General features: G+C 48.1%; 2 protein-coding genes across 2 annotated transcripts in view; both read right to left on the bottom strand.

Moving 5' to 3' along the window:
* LOC311195299 (nischarin-like) overlaps positions 1–21,666 on the bottom strand; it is a gene marked incomplete at both ends in the record, with an annotated part of 539,550 nt that overhangs the window by 382,420 nt on the left and 135,464 nt on the right.
* Positions 9,069–14,275, bottom strand: LOC311195110 (long-chain fatty acid transport protein 2-like; the record flags this gene model as incomplete). The annotated part of the gene is given in 6 exon segments (XM_084268442.1): positions 9,069–9,083; positions 9,539–9,663; positions 10,167–10,325; positions 10,540–10,749; positions 13,806–14,118; positions 14,120–14,275. Coding segments are annotated over 6 exon segments (978 nt in total).

Below are 21,666 nucleotides of genomic sequence, written 5' to 3'. Positions count from 1 at the left end.
CAGGTGGAGACCTGGGAGATACACAGGGCTTGAGGGCCCCACACTTGTGAACTTGAGCAGATAACGGGTATGTGAGTCTTGGAGAGATGGAGATGATCTTCCAACCCCCACATGCTGCATCCAGTTTGATAGTGACTTGCCCCCCCTTCCACTCTCCACATCTCATCTTCAGCATGTTAAAAAAGTGCCAACTTTTATCTCAGTGGGTCAACCGCATGGGTGGTTCTTCTGCCGGTGGCTTTGTGACCCACTGGTTAATCTGCTTTCAGGGAGGGTTTGATTTGACCTGCCCAGTGTGTGCGCTGGGGGGATCCCGTAGAGCAATGAAAATGGGAATGACGTTTTCGTGATCCTCACCCTGGATCAAGTCAGCCAAACAAAGCTGTTGGTGACGCTGCTGGCATGTTTCTGGCTCTAATGTGGTGGCCACCCTTAGGTTGCCTCTGGGCTGGAGGCTGGAGGCATCGGGTATGGTGCAGACATGAAAGTAACGCAAGGATGGAGGACATAGCGTGCCCCTGAAAGTGATCCTTAGCCCCCTCCCAGCTTGGACATGGTGCTTTCCTCCATGTCTGGGGCAGGTGATGGTTCCGGCATCTCCTCTGCAGCCTCTTCCTCTTTTGTGCACCCAGGTACAAGACGTTGCACCGTCCAGGCAACTGCGAGAAGTTAACCATCCTCAATGTCACCCCCCTGGAAGCAGAGGTGCATTTCTCCTTTGAGCACGACATCAAAGGCAACACGTTCCTCTTGGAGCCCAGCAGCATGAAGCTGAAACCCAACGAGAAGCAGGTAGGAGACAGGCAGGCAGTGCGAGTGCTGGTGGAAGAGCCCCAGAGCCGTTCCTCCTGCTCACCCAACGCTCTCCTGTGGTTCTCTTTGTGGGGATGGGGTTAGGAGCTGAGCATTTGGGCGTACCCCACTTCATCTGGCCTCATGGAAGACAACCTCATCTGCTGCATCCAAAAGAACCCAGAGCCTGTGGTTTTCCACCTCTGCTGCCAGGGGGTGCAGGTGGAGCTGGGGGTCAGCCCCAAGCAGGTCAACTTCAGCAAGATTCTTCTGCACAGGTCAGTCATGGCTCTTTTTCCCAGTAGCTTCCAGTCACCAGCTCAGCATTCCTTGCTGTGATTGCTATCCTGTAACACCACAAGTGCTGTAGCCCCCCAGCAACACCATGCCATAGGCACGTTGATCTTTAAGGCCCTTTGCAATCTAAACCATGCTGATTTCCTGCTTGTCTGCTGGTTCTGAGTAGTCCAACAGCTCCACCTCATGGAGACACTTGTAGCGCCCAGGTTCACGCCCCAGGACCTCACTTCTCAGGCTTCTGCCACTGAAGCCACAGCTAAATGGTACGTGGTTAGCACAACCACTGAGCTGAGTGTCTTCCTGTCTCTGCAGAAGGGAACACAGGACCCTGGTGCTGCGGAACAGCACCCCGCTTCCCATGAACTGGCAGCTCAGTGGGCTGGAAAACCTCGGCACAGACTTCTCCGTGTCCCAAGACAAGGGCACTGTCAAGCCCCGTGCAAAGTCAGAAGTCCATCTGTATTTAAAGGCCACGACGACACTCAACATTAAGAAGACGATCCGACTGGAGGTGAAGGCGTAGAGCCGGGCAGAGGGACCAGCCCAGGGATGGGGAATGCTCGCGGGGTACCCTGCAGAGAGGGCAGAAGGGTTGAGGCGTCGCGAGGTGCCGTGCTGGCTGCCCCTGGAAGGGGGCGATAGTAGCTGAGCTTTCTCGGGCGAGTATGTTGTGGAGGCAGGAGGAGATGTGCCTGATGGACACAGGGGTGCTACCAGCCCGACTTCTGCTGCCTCCAGCTGGGGTTCCCCGGAACCCGGGGTGCATGCCTGAGCATCCACGTCACCCCAGATGATCAGCTGGTGCAGGGCTTACGCCTGGGTGCTGAGGCCGTGTCCTGAGCCCGTGTGACAACCGCTGTGCCGCTGCACGTGGTTGAATGCTCCATTGTCCAGGTGTCCGTGTGCTCCCTGCACCCATCTTGGAGTCTGGCCGGGGCTCTTCACATAGAGCACTGAACTCTTGCCCTGGGGTTGTGTTCTCCATGGTTTAGGGGCTGCATTTCAGTGAGGGTGCTGGGTGGTTCAGGAGGAGCGGGTTGGTTGTTGATTCCACCCGCCCTGGGACTCCTCCACGCCTCTTGTGCCTCCCCGGGTGCTGGAGCAGCTTCTGCCAGAGCGTGGAGCTGGGCTGACGGACAGGGTTTCGTACCGCAGCAGAATCCCGCTGGGTCAGCCCGGTTGGTGAACGCGTTAGGAGAGCTTGAGGACCTGCAGAGACTTGTCAAGCAGGGCAGGCTGTGGTGGCAGCAGCTGTCAGAGACCGGGATTCGTTTATCATTTCCCCAAAGAGTTTAGGAGCACGTTTGAAGCAGTGTTTGTTCCCTCTTGGCTCAGGTCTCAGATGCAGAAAACATCCTGGGAATTGTTCAGATTGAGAACATCCAGATCTGCGCGGAGGCCCAAGACGTTGCTCTGACCATCAACATCTCTAAAGGTGAGTGGATGCCCCCAAACCCAAGTGCCTCTCCTCAGAGACAGGCAACCCAAGAAGACAAGATGGGATAGTGTGCAAGTGTGGCACGGGTCATTAAAGCACATACCCTGCATGGGCTGAGGCTGAGACAGCCTCGAGTCTCTCGCCTCCAAACTTCAGCTTTGGAGGAATTTTGGCCAGGAAGGCCAACGGCATCCTGGCTTGTGTCAGACCCAGCGTGGCCAGCAGGTCCAGGGCAGGGATTGTGCCCTTGTGCTCGGTGTCGGTGAGGCTGCACCTCGAGGGCTGGGTTCAGGTTTGGGTCCCTCACTCCAAGAAGGACATGGAGGTCCTGGAGCTTGTCCAGAGAAGGGCAACAGGGCTGGGGAAGGGGCTGGAGAGTAAACCTGAGGAGCAGATGAGGGAGCTGGGAGCTGAGGTTCAACCTGGAGAAGAGGAGGCTGAGGGGAGACCTTATTGCTGCCTACACTGACCTGACAGGAGGGTGCAGAGATGTGGGGGTTGGTCTCTTCACCCAAGCGATGGGTGAAAGGATGAGGAGAAATGGCCTTGAGCTGCGCCAGGGCAGGGTCAGCTCAGATGTTAGGAAAAAGTTCTTCACTGAAAGAGTTGTCAGGGCCTGGAACAGGCTGCCCAGGGAGGGGGTGAAGTCACCGCTCCTGGGTGTGTTTAACAAACGGTTAGATGAGATGCTCAGAGATATGTGTTAGCACAGGACAGGAAGGGTTGGACTCGATTATCTTAAAGGTCTCTTCCAACCCTGTGATTCTGTGATTCGAAGCATGTAACACCATGGGCAGGGTTGGTTTGAAACACCAATGATGTGGACAGAGGTTGGCAATGCCTCAAGGCTCAGCACAGCACACGAGCTCTTTGATCTGTGCTTGGAAGCACAGAAGCTGAGCTCCCCAGCTGCAGATACTCTCCGAGTAAGGAACGGGGCAGCAAAAGGAGCTGGAGAAAGCTGCTGGGAAGGGAACCGTGCTGAGCAGGGTTTTGTGCCACCTCCGAGCTGAAGTGTGGGTCAGCTCGCTGATAGTTTCTTACCCCGCTCCGCAGGTGTAAACGGCAGCGTGGTTTTTGAGACCCTCAGAGTCATGGATGAGGAGAAGCGAGTGCTGACCCTGAAGAACGAGGGGAAGTACGACATTGGGTACAGGTGGGTCCCTCTGTCAGTAGGTGGTGGCACCATCCTCCTCCCAGCCTGGGTCCCTCTGTCAGTGCCTCCCACCCGGGGCTAGAACCTCTTCCCACGCTTGGCTATCTCGTGCTTTGGGTAAATACAACGTCTGGCCTCCTCAGTCTGAGATGGAGAGTCCAGCCATCCCCAGCAGTCCTTCACGCCCCAGCCGAAGGAGACACCCTCACATTTCAGCCGCTCGCTGCCGAGCTTCGTTTTCTTCCTTTGAGGGTCAGCTCATTTCTCTTTAGGAGCCTCTCCAGAGGAGGGAGTGAAAGCATTTGGAGCCCTCCTGGCTGCACTCAGGGTCTGGCGCTCCCCAAGCAGAGCTGGGTTCTGTCTGGTTTATTGGTCTCTTCTTTGTTCTTGCTGGTTTATTCTTACCCTCTTATGTGAAGTCCTGTCTGTGCTGGTGGCACCGACAGTTGAACTGATGAGTTCTCCGTTCCTTCTCTTCCCATCCCAGTTTCAGCCTGGAAACCACAGATACCAACACAGCCGACTTGGCATCCCACTTTACTGTCCAGCCACAGAAGGGCGTGCTGGCTGCCTCTGCGCACCCTGTGCAAGTCCAGTTGCTCTTCCACCCCAAGATGGAGCTGAATATTGAGGACAAGCCCATCCTGCTCTGCAAGGTGAGCCGCCTGGACCGGGCAGTGTCAACACATCGTGTCTAGGGAGCGCAAGTGGGACATGTGTCTTCTGTCAGGAAGGTCAGTCAGGGAATCTTCTCTCATATGTGTGCAAGAAGGTTTTTCAGAAGCCATTTGTGATGCTTCCTAAGCGGAGCTGAAAACCTGTCTCAGGAGGAGGTGTTTGAACAGGGAGGGTGAGCTGATGGCTGGTGGCAGGACCTGGTGCGGAGGTAGAGCCTGGCTGCCACTGTGCTTACCAACTCCTCCTCCGGCTGCAGGTGTTTGAGCCTGAAGGCGGCAGGACCATCATCATCATCCCAGTGAGGGTGTTGGCGAGAGCGGTGTTCAGCCACTACAGCATCTACCCCGCCTCGCTCAACTTTGGTGCCGTGACAAGTGGCACCAGGAAAACCTGCACCTTCACGCTGGAGAACAAAGGTGACCTTGACTTCAAATTCCACATCTGCAGACCAGAGCAGGATGCAGTGCAAAGGAAAAGGTGAAGAACCTGGGTTCTTGTCCATCTGCATCACCGGCGTGTGAAAAATGCCTCAGTATCCCCGTGTGTAGGGGGATAAAGTTGTACTAAAAAGCCAACTGGCCGCTCTCCCTGCTCTTCAGGGGGAGTCCTCCTGATGAAAGCCTGTGGCTGGAGATGCTCCAAGTACATCCCAGCTCCCTCCTACCTGCCTGCACCAGGAGGCAGAGCTGCTGGGAGGGTTTTTTTCCTTGACAGATGTCCTGCTATATAACCCTTTCCTTATCACAGGGGATTTCCTCTCCTCCACTTCTGGTAGCTCTGTGAAGCTCCAGTCCAGCCATTCGAGCCAGCTGGACCACAGTGTGGAGCAGGTCTCTTCTTCCGCAAGCTGGTCTTTGAACACCGCCTGTGCCCCCTCCCTGCCATTCTCCATCGAGCCCGACAGCAGCACCATCCTTGCTGGCCAGGAGCAGCGTTTCCAGATGAAGTTCTCTCCGACATACGTGGGGGACTTTGAGAGCCGCATGCTCTGCAGGTAGGAGACGTCCAGGCTTCGCTCGCTTCTGCAGTCGTGGTTATACCTCGGATCGGGGTGGGTAGGAGTGCAGATCTGGCAGCAGCCAGCCCCAGAGAGGCAGAGAAACTGCACATGTACAGGAGAAAAGCAAGATGAGCATCCAGCCTTGGTAGAAGCACGGGTGGGTCAGGATACTGTCGAGCTGGAAGCAAGGGGCAGTGGGGAGAGAACAACATGGAAGTGCCACACGTGCTTCCCCTGGCCTTGGCACTCTTCCTCGGTGGCTGCTCATGCCTGTTCTGTGGAGCTTGAGGGGCTCTCTCTGGGCTGGCTTAGCCCATCTGGTGTGGGTTTTCTGTGCAGATTGACCACACTTCTACTTCCTCTGATTCAGGTGACCTTCCTTAACGAGGTGACCAAGGAGTACTTGTTTTACACGGTGGCTTTCAAGGCCACCGCTTCAGGACCCATCAGCGCTGTGGAAATGACCACCCCCGTTCGGCAGAGGCTCTCTTCCACCGTCAAGGTGGACAACCCCCTGCCTGTCCCGGTGACGTTTGCTGTAGACTGCAAAGTGCCCAATGTCAGCGTCCCCTCGCACGTCACCGTTCCTGCGCAGACACAGGTAGGCACAACGCTCATCCGACACGCACTCCTGGCCCCCCCGCAGCCTTTCTTGATGGCACGAACCATGCAGGGCTTCCTTCCAAGGGTGACAGCTCCTCCTGCCGATTATCTGAAGGAGAAGCAGGGAGGGAGACTATCCCTGGTGGGAATCGCCATGTGCTGCTGGAGTCTGCTGTGTCACCCCTTGCAATGTGCTCCCCTCACCGGCAGCAGGGTGTTTGCAGCCTGGGCGGAGGGGGGATCTGGGAGCAGGGATAGTGTTGGAGGGCTGCAGGCACCTGGGCTCTGAGCCGGAGGGGGAGTTGGAGGGCGAGAGGGTGCCGGGCTGCCTTCCAGCACTGCATGAGCACAGCAGGGATCGATCTCCCCATCTCTGCCTGCCCCAGTGGCTTCTTCCTTTCATTCTTCCCAGGCTGAGCTTGCCTTTGAGTACCTACCCCTGAAAATGGGGGAGACCACCGGGGAGCTGGTGCTCCAGAGCAGTGAACTAGGCTCTTCCTACTACAACCTGCACCTGAAAGTGACTGTGAGCAAGCCGGAGAAGCCTCTCTACTTTTGCACCACACTGGGCTCTAGTCATACCATCACCACCAAAATCATGAATTATGCCCAGCAGAAGACAGACTACCTTCTCCAGGTGAGCAGGGCCCACCTCCTCTAGCCAGCATCACCCCTCTCCAGCGAGGGATCCTGCCCCTCGAGCTTGGGGTGGCCGTGTGAGCCTGTGGAATGAGGGGTGGGTCTTCCCACCAGTGCTGAGACATAGGCCCCTCTCTGCTGCCCCTGTCAGAGGCACTCGAGGACGTCCCGTGGTGCCTGTGCGTCCATGTCCCTGCCAGCACTGGGGTTTCAGGTCTCCCAGGGTTGCTCATTGTGGGCGCTCCCTGAGGGTGTGGGGGGCCGGGGGTGCAGCAGCTGGTGAAGGAAAGGGCCCCTGTTACAGTGGAGGCCGTCAGTTTCTTCCCAAGGTGCTGGCTGTGACACCTCACCCCGCTGTTCTCTCTTCTCTCCCTGTACAGACCAACTCCCCGGACTTCCAAACAAAGCAAACGATCACCGCGGCCGCCGCCGGCCCCAGGGGCACAGAGGTCAGCGTGGATGTGACCTTTGAGCCCTGCCAGCTGGGTGAAACCAGGACCGTGCTGCAGCTCTCCTCACCCCTGGGCGGCGAGTACAGCATCCCCCTGCTTGGCCTGGCCCTGCCGCCCAAGGCCCAGGGCCCTTTTTTCATCAAGGCCGGCTCTTCCATCTCCATCCCCTTCAAGAAGATCTTCCTCCAGGCCACAGCCTTCCAGTATGCTGTGGAGCACCCGGCCTTCACTGTGAGGGGCCCCGAGAGCTTGCGGCCGAAGAAGAGCTCTGCCCTGGTTGTGTCCTTCGAGGGGGGGCTGGCTCCCGCAGCCAGCCGGCTGGTGGTCTCTTGCCCCCCGGCGGCGGGCGGGCAGGGGGCAGCTGTTTCCTGGGAGTTCTACCTGCGGGGCATCCCCGCTCAGAAGTGACCGGGTGTTGCAGTTTTGCATAGCTGGGTGCTAGGACAGAATGGGGGCTGTAGGAAATGGTTGTTGTGAGGAGCTGCTGAAATTCTCTGTGGCCCCAAAGCGTAAACATTGGGCAATTCAAGGCCAGAGGGGCGGCTGACCATTGTCAAAGCGCCTCTGTGAATCACGTATAGGAGAAAAATGGAAGCAGCTGCATTTTGCCACCGGAAACGGGAGTGAGAAGATGTAACGAGCTGTGCAGACACCAAGGCCGGGGAGGGCCGGGGAGGAGGGGCCTTGGGTGTTGGAGGGAAAGATGTCCCTGCAGCTTGTGGAGAAACCCATGGTAGAGTGAGTGTCGTCCCTCCTGCAGTCCATGGAGAAGGCCAAGACCTCTGTAATCAAACCACAAGAGTTTCAGTAATAGTATCCTTTCAGTCAAGTTCTTGCCTTCTTAAAATGTTAATCCCACCTTTCCAGGAGACTTGTGCACTCAAGGCACGTGGGTACATGGGATCACATATTAAGCTTATAAACCTTGTTTATGTAGTGTTTTCTGCACTGGTGTTGAATTCTGTGTACTGAGTAAACAAAAAAATCCTTATATTAAATAATGAGAGCTAACTTATCTGTGTCTAAAGATCTGACCTTTGTATATAAACAACCACCAATAATGAGTTATCTGCAGGAGAGCCTCAGATACCACTCAACTGCATCGTTCAGTGGGCTTTGGGTTCAGCCATCATATTCCTTGTTTTTTGTTATGAATCTGTTATTTTTTAACAGGTCACTGCAATGGTTAAGCTAAATAGCTCTGTGTGGCTAACATTACCAAACTCACCCTATTTGGGAATGAATTTATACTTGGCAGCAACCATACCTGTCTCTGAAATACCAGTAGAATTCAAGAATTTACAGAGTATGCCCTGTGAAGGTGTTATATTTGTCTGCACATGCATGCTATCAAGAAACACAACTCCATTTAAAAAAAAAAATTAGTATATTGGCTCATTCTTTAAGATTATTTTCCTAAAAATATTTTCCATTTTTTATGAAAGGACATAATCTAGTTTTTTCAGTTCCCCTGTAATTTAGTTATACCTGTTGAATACTAACTAATTATGCATGCTTTGCTAATTGGAATTTTCCATGAACCACAGGACTGACATATAATTTACCACCACCCTTAATTATGTTCAATTTTTGATGAAGACTACTGGCCAAATACAGAGATCGGGTCTTCTGATCGATATAAAACTTTATTTTATTAACTGCTCATTTTGGGCTAACAACTCAAATAATACAAAGCATACCAGGATCTTCCTTAGATACCCAATTTCTGAGGAATTCTACTGATTTTCTGTAATTCTGGCATCAGAATGGAACCTCTGAACATCTGCTATTTCAACACACATACATAAATTACAAAGAAACTGCAGACCTGATTCTCTGTTCTGGCTCACGGTTATGGCACTAGGGAGACTGACAGATGCTGCCTTCATTGTTACTAATTTCTAATTGCTGTTCAGCAGGCCAACCTCTGTGAAAGTCATTCTATGCAAGCACATTTTTTGACATTAAGGATTAACTAATATGATTGCAGGTTCTCAGCAGGAAAAGTACCTATGAATAGGCACCCTATGCAGACGTTATGTTAAGTGTATGTTCAGAAAGGGTACTCTTCAAATAATCATATTAACATTTAATTCGGGATCACCTGCCTATCTTGTGTTAGGACATTTTAGCTACAACCCCCAAAAAACTAACATTACCCAGAACACAGAACCTTATTTTTTGTTTGCAGGAGGAGTGCTTGTGTCAGGAATGTGTTTTCTCGATCCATTTTAGTGGAATGCCAATTAATGAATTGCCATTGATCCACTACTGAAAAGAATGATTAATTCAAGCCAAAAATGCAACACCCCTCTCCTTGAAAACAGTTCATGTTAGTATGCAGTGAGATTACAGACCTTTTTAAGGAAGGTTTCGTTGGAATCTTTACTTCCCCTCCATTTTCAGTTAGATTTTGAACATAATATAACAAATATTCCCAGTAATTTAATTAGCAAAAAAAGAAAGGCAGTTAAAATTACCGGTGGCACACTGCACAGGTACCGAAGCACTTCCCCAATATACTGTATCACTGTTACGTTGTATTTTCTGCAATCATCCCAGAACTGGCTTGCTGAAAATCTGGCACGTACAACAACAGTTGCACCTGCGTAGAAAGAAGTAAAACAACAGAAGGAACAATTCTTATTATATCATAAAACCATACAGCATTTCTTAGCACAGCATTGTAGAAAGCTTTTAGAATTAAGGATATATAGCTTTTGGAAAAAACCCTCTTCCTGAAACATATTGAAATACAATCTATGCTGAATAATTCTTTTAACCTCTATTTCTGTTCATCAGAAGTTAAAGGCTATTATTGTAGATAAGACTCAATACTAATTGACCCTAAAACTGTGCAAAGAGCTGTCATGTAAGAAAGGATATATCCTTTTCATCAAAATTTGTACAGAGTTAAAAGCTGTGTAGGTCATGTGAAGATGACAGAGAAATGAGAATGCCTCTTCACTTGGTAACGGAGACACATTCAACCAAGTATTTCAGCTCAAAGTTTAGTAGCTAGGGAAAAGCTTAGTGTATCTATGATCATACCTCTGCATGAATTCTGCAGAGAAACATCTTCATCCATACTGGTTAAATGCACAGCACCTTTCATGATGCATCCATGGACTCCAACAAGGAGGGCAGAGCTATGATAGAGGGGTAGAGCAGTGTACACAATATCTTCTGAGGTAACCTTGCCAGCATCAAACAAACCGCAAGCTAGCATTATGCGTTCATGGTTAATCACTGCAGCTTTAGGAAGACCTGTTGAAAGTCAAGCAAAAAGGTGTGTAACTTCACTGGAACAATAAACATAGTAAGACTATTTGGCTTCACAAGGGCTTAAGAAAAGTTTTTTCTCTCATTTACTGATGCAAGTGAAGTAATGTGAGATAACATTGTCTTTCCTTATTAAAAAAACCACAGTGTCTGAAGGGATGTCTGGCCTTCTATATAGCTCTTTGTGAATTTACATTACCTGTAGTACCAGAAGTATAAATGTACATTGCAGGACTTTTAATGGTTGTAGCTGATCTCCAAGACAATGGAGTAGGCTCATCTGAAGCAGCATCTACTTTATCAAGAAAGCTCTCAACTCCTTCTGTAGTGGATGTCTTGCTTAAATAATAAACCTTAACATTTTCTTTCTTCAAGAATGGCAGTATTTCTTCAACAGATTCCTTCAGTTCTGAAAGAGGAGAAAAAAAGTATTATAAGAAAACTCTGCATTATTCTGTGAACTATACTACATCAGCATTGGCTCAGCAGCTTTCATCTTTAGCTGCCACTGGAAAAACTCATGCTCAAGTTGCATCAGCATCCAGCAAAAAGGACTGAAGAGGTATCATGTCTCCCTACAGGACTGGGAGCGATTTGACCTGATTTACTGCAACGGGAACAGAACTGCAGAGGAGCAATCCAAGCACACTTCCTCTTGCCTGCAGACCGTGCAGGACTCCAAGGGAGCATCACCAGCCCCACATCGCTACCTTCCCTCTCCACTGTGGGGAAATGCTTCACTGTGGGTAAGTGCCCACACAGAGTTAAGTGCTTAAATCACCACTATGTTTTATGCAACTCATCTTTCTCAAGTCCCAACTCAAATGGAAGAAACACTGAAAAGCAGAATGGAGAGTGACTTAGCAAGTATTGGTTACTGCTGAAGCTTGGACTCCTAGAAAGTTGTGTTCTGCCTCTCCCTATGCCAGTCTTCTACATGTGTCCTGATTAATCCCAGTTCTCCTCACATCGCCTTGGTATCTCCAACCAACAAAAGCACGCGGTTGCAGGTATGTGCCATGAGTAGACTAACTCCCTGTGTGATCGGGTCCTGTCTGCCTTTCTCATACTGAAGCAATAATGCAGGTCTCTCTCCTTGACCAGCAGCCAGTTTCAATCAAGATGGAAAGAATGTAGTTGTCCCCAAGACTTTTATTCCCTTAAGAAGATGGATAATTGAATAATGGATTCAAGTGGAGCTAATGAGCCAGGTGATGCAATTGTATATACCTTGTATTTTTAGAAATCCAGAACAAAAGCCGTCGAACTTGCAGGCACTTCTACTTGAACAGATAATCCACAGGATTTAAAATTAATCCCCAATCATAGAATCATAGAATCATAGAATGGTCTGGGTTGGAAGGGACCCCAAGGATCATAGAGCTCCAACCCCCCTGCCACAGGCAGGGCCACCAACCTCCAGGCCTGGAGCTACACAAGGTTGCCCAGGGCTCCATCCAACCTGGCCTTGAACACCTCCAGGGACAACACCACTTTCACTGAAATATCATAATATAAAACTTCACATAACATGTAATTTATTTTTTACCACTTCTATTTTACTTCAAAGCAAAGAATAAATCATGTTACTAAATCAACAAATCTCTGAGGTGATTTAATACTAAAAACTAAATCACCTCTCCACACTAAATTGACTAGATAAAGCCAAGACCCACATCGAAAGTTTGTCTTAATTGCAGAAAAGCAGTAACACTAATAAAAGCGTTACCTTTTCAGGTCTGGCAGACTGGAATTCCTCATCAAACAATTCTCTACTCCTGCTGTACCTTTGGTCCAAAAACCATGCCAGGATTACCGTGGGTGCCCTGTAGCCACCAAGCTACTCAGGAAAATCTAACAAAGGCTTCTTCTAGTGAACAGGTAAGGGAAACTCAAAATATTAGCACAGCCTGGCCTGTCTCATGCCATTCCACCTGTGCTCTCCAACACTGCACAAATGTGGGACTGCACAGAGTATAAAGCTGGATAGGAGGAGAGTTCTGCTCCTGAGATGCTATCAGGCATGGAGGAGACAAAAGGCAGGCTTTAAGCAAGTATCTCATGAGCTGGCACTTTAAAGATAAACAACCCCCAATAAACTTGCTCTGAGATAAGTAACCCTCCAATAAACTTTAAAATCCTTATTTTATTGTAGGTATAAGTAACTTTAATGACATATAAACTGTACTAATGAATTCAGCATATTTATTTTCAGAAACTTATCTGTGCAAGCACACAGGGTCTCATATGATGGTAAGTTCTGATGAGACAATTTTTATCTTCTGCTCATAAAAGATGAAATGTAATAAAGACAGAGAGGCAGAAAAGACCTAGACTTCTTTCCACTCCCGGTGTCAAGCATGTGGTAATATTTTATGAATATGACTCATTTGTTTCTTTTTCCTCCAAGCTGAAGGCTTTTTTTTAAGATTTCAGGCAAGTAAGTTATAGAAAGAGGAAAAATACATTTCCACACCACAGCTTTTCCTACAGATGCTAATAATTCAAATATTGATTAATTTTGAAATTTCAGCAATTGCATAAAATTTATCCTAAGGCAGAAATCTGTCACAAGAGGTGAAATTTTTTTTTTGAACTCCTGAAGTTTTGGGGCATATAAAATATTTCCGTTACGTATTATAGATGAACAAGTTCTCCAGCTCAGCTGAAATGTGGTGTATATATATATATATATTCGTGTAGAAGTTGTTAATTCTAGACAGGTAAAATTATCTTTGACTTCTTACATGGTCAGTCATTCATACTGTTTGTGTAGACATACAAACATACATGAAGAACTGGGCATGAAATAAGGTCTCTGCTCTATACGGAACAGGGCGCAGCGCTCCATTTAAAACATACAAATACGTCAAAGTCTCATCTACGGAAAATTATTATGGTTTGTCTTCTTGGGTTCACGTGTTTTTCTTTGAACTGAAACTTGAGGAAAGCTTTTCTACAGGCTGCAACAGCCTGCATGTGGCTAAGTCGCTGTCCAGCTGCAGCAGGAGGATTCTTCCGTGCTGCCTTGCTTATCTCTGGAGATTTGCGTGAACAAAACCGTCAATTAATTATCTTGTTTATGGCCGAGGGCTCTTTTATTTCCAGGTCTTTACTATGAAACAGCTAACAAGGTATCAGAGCTCAACGCCCACGTCTTGTACACGCGTTGAAAACGAAATCACGGTGCTAACTGTGATGGTAACTGCCTGGCCACCTTCGCATCTGCTCTGCGGCACTTCCCGAGCTCACCCTCAGAACAGCGCGATGGGCACACAGGGCGTCCCTCCGGCCCAGCCGCCCCCGGGCGAGGCACAAGGAGCGACGCCGGCGCTGCCGCCCCGCCGCCTGCGCGCACCAAGCCCGGTAAGGAGCCCCGTCGCCGCGGGGCAAGGGGGCGGCGCGTTAACCGAGCAGCTGCTCGCGGCTGCGCTCCCCGCCGCCCGGGGCCGGTGTTCTCCTCACCTGGGGCCGCCAGCAGCACAGTGGCCGTGCTGCTCTGGAAACAGCGCAGCAAGGACGCAGCCCTGATGTTGGAGTTGAGGCAAGCCATGGCGCAGCCCAGCTTGGCGCAGCCCAGCCAGACCCAGACGTAGGCGGGCCGGTTGCCCATGAGGAGGGCCAGGCAGCCGCCCGTCCGCAGCCCCGCGGCGTCGCGCAGCGTCCGCGCCGCCTGGCTGCTCCGCCGCTCCACCCGCTCGTAAGTGGAGACCCTGTCACCGAAGAGCAGCAGCGGCTTGTGCGGAGTCTGCCGCGCCCGTTGCGCGAAGACGTCCAGGAAGGGGCCGGCGGGCCCCGGCTCTGCGCGCCCTCCTCGCTACGCGCGCCATGGCGAGGGCGAAGCGTATGTCCTGGAAGAAGTAGGGCCAGGCGCAGCGCAGCAGCAGCGGCAGGAGCAGCAGCCCCGCCAGCGCCGTGCACAGGGCGGGCAGCATCCCACCGCCCGCTCGGGCACAACCGCTGCGCCTCGCCCCGAGGGCGGGCGGAACGGCCAACGGCCGCGCCTCGCGAGGGACGGGGAGAGCCGAGGCCCGCGCCCGCCTCCTCACAGCCCCAAGGGTCCCGCTGCAGCCCCGTGCCCGTCAGGTGCGGACGGCCGCCCGCAGTCGATCCTTCCCCCGGAGGCGTTGCCTCACCTGAGGGCGGTCGCTCCCCGCCGTAGCAAGGGGCACCCCATCCTACCCACCCCACCCCGACGATCTCCGTAGCGAATGGAAGAGCAGGTGGTGCGAGCCAAGGTGCAGCCGCAGCCTAGGTGCTTGCGGGCTCCCTGCCTGCGTGCCGTGTCGGAAGGTGGCCCCAGCGGTGCAGCAAGAAGAGACACGCAAATTCAGGGTGGCAGACTGGCATCTTTCGTTGCCATCAGGAGGCTTCTCTCGGAGGCTGAGTGCATCCTGCATGGGACACGGGCCATCTGCGCAATCCCTTGTGAAGCTGCAGACACCGGTGGCAGAGGCAGCCGTGCCTAGCCAAGGTTCACACCGGGAGAAGTGTGGGCTGAGGCTTTCTGGTGTATGAAGTGGTGAGCTGCCCCGGGAAACGTATTCCTATCCTCTTGTACCACCCTGGTGCTATTCCTCACCGGGTGGTTACATAGTCTAATAGGTAAGAAGTAGCTGAGACAACTGGAAATTTTAAAAATCCCCCCCACCCTTTATTAGTATTCTAGATACACAAAAGGAATTTACAGTCTCAGCCTCTCTGTCTTGCTCTGTTCCAAGGCTAAGAGACACATTAGTTGCTCAGACAACCTTGGAGCAAACTCTAGGAATTTCACCCTTCTGACTGGACCTGGCGACCCAGGGCTTTTCTTGGTGAAGCAGCCATTGCTGTGAATAAAAGCTGCTTTTTCTGTCTTATTTTTCATTTTGTACTCTGCTAAGTGCCACTGGAGACAGTTTCCTGCTGTTTTGTTCCATTTTCAGCTCCCATTTTATTATAAAAGCGGATATTCTCACCACAAGGTGAGTTGATTCAGGTCCTTGATCTATGAGGCAACTTTTTTTCACTGCAGACTTTGTTTCCTCTGCCAGATCAATTCAGTTTGGTGCTAGGTGAGCTGTGCAACGCAAGTGCTGGATGTTCAGGCAGGGTGGGGGGGGACAGAGCTGTCCAGTTTAGCTGTGGCCAGACCTCCCAGGCAGCTTTTGCAGTTGAAACCGGACCTGGTAGGTTACAAGTGGCCTACAGCCAGCACTGCCTTTTCTGCTTGCGTCCTCCTCCCTGTGAGCCAGTGTCAGAACTCATGGGATTGAGTAAGGAGCTGGTTCAGAGAGTTAGCACAGGTGGAAATTATCTGGTTTATGTCTAGGGTAAAGGATGAGTCTCATTAGGCTTTCATATTTGGATGAACTTGGAATATTTTTTTACAGTTCTGTAACGGAGCTACTGTTTCAAACTGGTGTCTCAGGGTCTTTTTAAGAGTTATTCCACAGCTGTGAAAGCTACAGGATATTTTTTAATGCTTCTTTATCTGACGGTAGCTGCCTGGGACAAGTACGAGAAATCGGCACAACCTCTTTGCTATACTCACAACCAGTCTTTCCAAAGCATTGCTGAACTACCAGAACTAATTCCAGCCTCTTGCTCGGAAGACTGTGTAGCAATATTGTGCTGTGGTTCTGCAATGGGATTTCTGAAGAGTTTCCCTCTTCCCTTCTTCAGTTACATCTCTGACTTCCTGCATGGGCAGTGGCGTTAGTTCTGTAACTTTATAGGGGATGGTAATCAGCAGCCAGGAGAGCTAAAAGCCTCAGGGTAATTGATCATGAATGTTACCTAGTGACATTTTGAAGGACCTTTGGCTGTCTTACTATTTGGGACTATTTAAAAAAAAATGAACTTGTACATCTTCACACAAGTACTTGCTTTGCTGGCCAGGTTTTCCACAATATGTTGCTCTAAGCTGTTCTTTGAGATAAACATTTCCAACTGTCCCCCAGTTAGTCTTCTTGCAAAGGTTTTCAGCTCTGTAAAGACTTCAGTCATGAGCTAGCTAGCTTACCTAGACAGTTAAGTTTCAGAGGCAATATTTACTGATGCCCTACCTACCAATGGCAATGAGAATTCATCAGTTTAGTTAGCATTACTAGGCATTTGGATAGCCTCTAACATTTATGAAGCCCTAGCTACCTGTAGCTACAGTGTTCCTTTTGATACTTTTGAGTTATTGCTAAGTTTTGTTTTGTTCTCTAAAACCCACATGAGGCAAAGCCCTCTTAGGAATTAGTCTGTGCTGCACAGCGGGACAATTTGTTTTTCTTCAGTAATCCCAAGAGGTGAAGGTGCGTTACTCCACTGCTAGATATAGTTTTGTGTGTTCAAGTATTTCTCATTACTATAGCAGCTTTAATAGTTAATTAACTGGTAATTTATATATTCTCTGAAGTTATTATATCATAAAATGTGTCACATGTGACATGACTTTGAAGTGGCTGGTGCTTTTCTGTGTTATTTTGTGGGGGAATTACTAATCTAGGCAGGCTATTTTGTGCTTGACTAGTGTTATGGACTGCTATAGCACGTGTTGATATTTTTGCTCAAACAGCTGTCACTTTGGCTATAAACTGCCATATGCTTCAGGGTTTTTTGCTGAACCAATTATCAAATTAAGTATTATTAGCCTAGAGACAATGAGTGCTTTTTTTATTGACTTAGCTGTTTGCTAGGTTTTTTAGTTCAGTAAATCCTATTTAATACCTTATCTTCTTTTTTACCCCTGTTTTCCTGTGGGGGTTTTTTTTTGGGATGTCTTGTTGGGGTTATTTTTCCCCAATTAGCTACTCTAAATACAGAATTTTTTTGTTTGTTTTAGAGAGCTAATGGGGTTTCCTATGATAAATTTATTGTCGCAACTTCTGAATCTAAGATGAGGTTTTATTTCCAGCTCTGGGGAATGATGCACAGACATACTGTGAGGATTAGTTGCTTAATATTTGCAGCGTACAACGAGCTATGATTATATGGTGCTGACTATTTTCTTGCTCCTGCCGCTGTGGCAAGTGGTGCATGAGTTCCCCTTGACTTCAGCTATGAAATCCTAATAGCTCAACAGTTGCTTTTCCTCAGCTTTAGACTAATCTGTTTTACTAGAATCTGTTTTACCAATAGAAAATATAGTTAATGAACTTTATTCACTACACTCTCTTCTTGGCTTCTGTGCTCTACTCGTTTGCTATTTTCCTGCTTACTTCTATTTTCAGTTCTTTGTAGGAGTCATGTTGCCACGGTGCTCATTTGCACTATTCACAGAGCAGGAAAGGAAGGAAAGAACGAAGAGAAAGTAAACCTTGTCGGATGCTATAGAGCTCCTTAGATGTGGGGAAGAGACTGCCACTCTGCAGGTTGACAGTCGAGGCTTTGCAGGGTTTGCCTCAGGCAGGGACATCTTGCTTTGATCCACGAGATGTCAGCAGAGGGTAACAAGTGACTGGAAGTTTGTATTAAACTGCCATTGAAGTTCGCCGTACTGTTTATGAGAAAGTACATGGGCAGGGAGCATGGGAAAGCCCAGCACTCCTTGTGTTGGCTGACTGCAGGATGCTCCAGGCTGCAGCATTTTCTGTGCAGCCAGCCTCCTCTTTTTCTTCCCGTTTTTTTTTTCTTTTAAGGTTTGATGGGAGAACCTCATTGTAATGGTACGAGGCAGCATGCTCCAATCTGGCTGCCTCCAGTGACAATAATCATACCACTAAACACTTTCCTAATTACTGACAGGATTCAGACTAGATGACTTGTGGTTTCATTGAACCTGTGTGATGGGTCAGCTGGCTTGGTTCCTTTCTTACTTGTTTCTCCTGACCTTTCCCCGGGAAAGGCCCAAAGGCGTATTTTTTAGGACTGCTAAACTGAGGTCTTCAATCTTCAGTTTCCAGTTTCAAATGCCTTTCTGTCCCATTTATAAATACACAGCTGCTACAAAGGTTTGTTTGCAATTTTACCACAGTGTTTCTCTAAGGTCACAATCAGATGAGACAGTTGCAGCTGATCTAACTCATTTGTGCTGCCAGAAGGGGAGGTTCTGTTTCCCTTTCGTCCTTGTGTGGCCTCCAAGCTCCACTACCTCCCTTGCTCCAGTTCTACTGCTCTTTTGGCACTTCAGTGATGAATTTAGCTCGCTAAACCAATAGAAAACTATGTTTTGCTGGGTGAATCCTCTGCTGACTCACTGAGCAGAACTGGCTCATCAGGGATGAGGAGATAATAGGCAACACCTTGATCTCCTTTCCTACAGGCTACATCTTAAATTCGCCTTCTGTTCCCATTCCACTTGTGAAGGGCTGCAAGTTGTCTTTTAACAAAGCAAAATACTTTTTGTAAATGTAAGAACCAAGTTCAGAGTCTATGGAGAGATAAATCAGTGAATCTACTTGTGGCAGAGTTCAAGCCATTCCATTTTTGCCCTCCCTGTGAAGGTCAGTGAAATACACGCTCTGGCACAACTTACACTGTGCTAACATCAGCAGTTTATTGGTATTTTTCCAGATCTTTCCCCACTTCTAAGGGATGATGTTTAAAAATTTGCAATGCATCAGGATTTCTAGTAGGTCAGCTAGGTGAGCTGACTTGCTGGTCCAATCTGCAGCTGATTTGACGCGTCTGTTCACTGAAATACTATGCAATCACCAACCTTGAAAAGAGTCTCCTTCAAATTGTGTGATTTGCTCCTGCGACCCTGGAATTTCTAAGAAAGCTTTATTTAATGGAATACTCAGGTCCCTCCACACAGTAGATGTTACAGGGTGCCCTCATTTTGCTGCACTCTGTCACAAGCTCTTTTACATTTCTTTATGTTAATGGCATTGCTTTCAAAAGATAAAAAAGGTGTAAATGGGTTGTGAATAAATATGCCATGACTCATTAGACAAAACCATATAGATTGTCTAAATTTAAATGCAGTTAATAACAATGAATCTTAGCTACTCCATTCTGCATATGTTTAGTAGTTTTACCCACTGGTTAGAAGCATATATGGGATCTTGAGAGAGGACCTGGTCTTCAAATTCTCTAGTAGATCTAGTTGGAGATCTAATCATTTTGCTGCAAAGGCAGAATGCTTGTATTGTATATGTAACACTTGCAACAGACTGTGTGTGTCTGTCTTCCCAGCAGTAATTGGTAACTAGATTTTTGTCACTGAGCCCATCCTTATCTTCCATGGATGGACATGTTTGGGACTCATCAGAACAGATGTGCTCTTCAAGATCAGCGAAGGGAGCTGTCAAAGCTCAGGAATTATCTCATCTCCTAATACAGAAACTCCAAAGGGAGCCTTGCTCAATTCTTATTCATGGAGTTGAGATAATGTTTCCATCCCATAAATAGATTTTGAATTCTGTTACTTCATTACAGACACACAGCCTAACTCGATCCAGAGCTATGTCAGTAGAAGTTAGTTCAGAGTTCAGACGGTTAGGTTAATACAGGTGCCCCAGTCGCTTGCAAGCAAGCTCCTTGCTCTCTCCTCTCTGCTGAGGGCTTGTTATCTGTCAGGAACTAAAGTGGCCAAAGGGAGATGAAAGGGTAAGAGTTAAGCAGAAAGCTTAGATGAGCTTTGACCTTGGGAGAATTTAAAATTACTCCTTTTTGCCTTTTTTTTTTCTTCATTTCTGATGGAAGAGTAAATGACATCCATTTGTCCAAATGCAGTGGGTTTTTTTTATCCACTAACTTTAGACATAAATCAGATTCAGCATAAAACTTGTAATGAATTTATGAAATCCTCCGAAGGAGCCTCTCAAATCAAACCCTACTTGTATAATTTGTTACAATCATAGCATCAAGGCAAGCTTAAACAAGCTTAAACTTTTCAGAGGTGTTGAAATATGAGCAACATTGATAGATGCTGTCAACAAAAACATCAAGTAGTGGAATGTAACTATGAAAGAACTGTATTTTCTCAGAAAAGGGAAGGGAGGGGAAAAGAGGCTTTATTCTCCTAGTCTTTACTACTGAGCAGCTGTAAAATGAACAGATAAAATCCGCCCCCTAGTTTAGTCTGACGGTACTCCAGCCGCTTTCACACAGTTAAACTGCATGCATATGCTAGGAAATAGTAACTTGTCTGCCTAAGGGAATATTCAAAAGCTTGAGAAACTGCACAGAGCGACTGTGGCTTATTCCTCTTGTCAGGGAGTCTCTTCGAGGCATTTCATGTCTTGGTATAGAAAGGAGAAACAGAGGAGGTTTGGGGGGTTTTTTTAACATTCCACCTATAGTAAATGAAGGTCTAATAACTTTGGTGCATTGGGCTGTTCCCTCCAGGAAGCTTGGGATGGATAAGAGGTTGTTGGAGAGCCAAGGCTTCCTCTGTCTTCCAAGAAAGAAAACAAGTGGATCAAATGCTAAGTATTAGTGCAAAAATCATGCAAAACCCCCTTAACATTAGGAGGTCAGTAGCCTCCTTGCAATTGCCCCTCACACATTGGTTAAAGGAACCAGAATTTTTGAAACTTGGTTAGATGTACAATGTGATATGTCTGCGATTTCAACTCCAGTGGGAGTGAGAAGGAAAGCGTATGCACTTGTTACTTCAGGGGCACAGCAAAGTTATATTAATAATTTCTATAAATACTCTGCAGGAAAGATGTGAAACAGTTTCAAATTGCAGATGCTGATGTACAACAGGCTGTGTTGCAACACCATATATTTGAGATTCGAGTGATTTCAAATGTCCTAGAGCCATGAAGTTCACTTGGCAGCCCTGACAAAAAGTATTGTCACAGCACTGACCCTAGAAAATGTTGGCAGATCGTGTTACTGTATACATGGAAATAGTGGTCTGAATGAAATCTATCCTACTGAGTGATGTGCCTTTTGCTGCATGAACCTCCTGCATTTTTCAGTAGTCAGCACTAAACTGCCTCTGGAAATGACAGAGTGTAAAATGTCATGGATTATGATCACCAAATCCTTTGCCTTCATAGAACTTTCTTCAGCGCTGTCACCTTTCTAGACTAGAAACATGACATCTAAAATTAAACCAGATATCCATATGTATGTTGGTACTCGTGTTTATATGCACATACAGTGTAGCTAGTCAGAATGTGGATTTCTGCAAACTCTATTAGGAAAAGAAATTAATTATTAAATCAGCCATTTCTATGATGTAACAGGATTTGTGAGTAGCAGCCAGGAGGACAGTAGAAAGTTCTGTCTTTGTGAAATCAGGTGGATTCAGCCAACAAGGACTATTTTATTTGTTCAAAGTTCCAAACACTTTTTTCACTCCTTTTAAGATGAAAGTTTTGTCTAACATTTATCTCACAAGCGCTCTGCTCTGTCATTGTGTTTACTATTTCAATTGCAACTTCTATCTCCTCACTGG

Source organism: Gallinula chloropus (assembly GCF_964237585.1).
Source record: "Gallinula chloropus genome assembly, chromosome: 10".
Taxonomy (NCBI): Eukaryota; Metazoa; Chordata; class Aves; order Gruiformes; family Rallidae; genus Gallinula; species Gallinula chloropus.
This window is presented reverse-complemented; position numbering and strand designations above follow the sequence as displayed.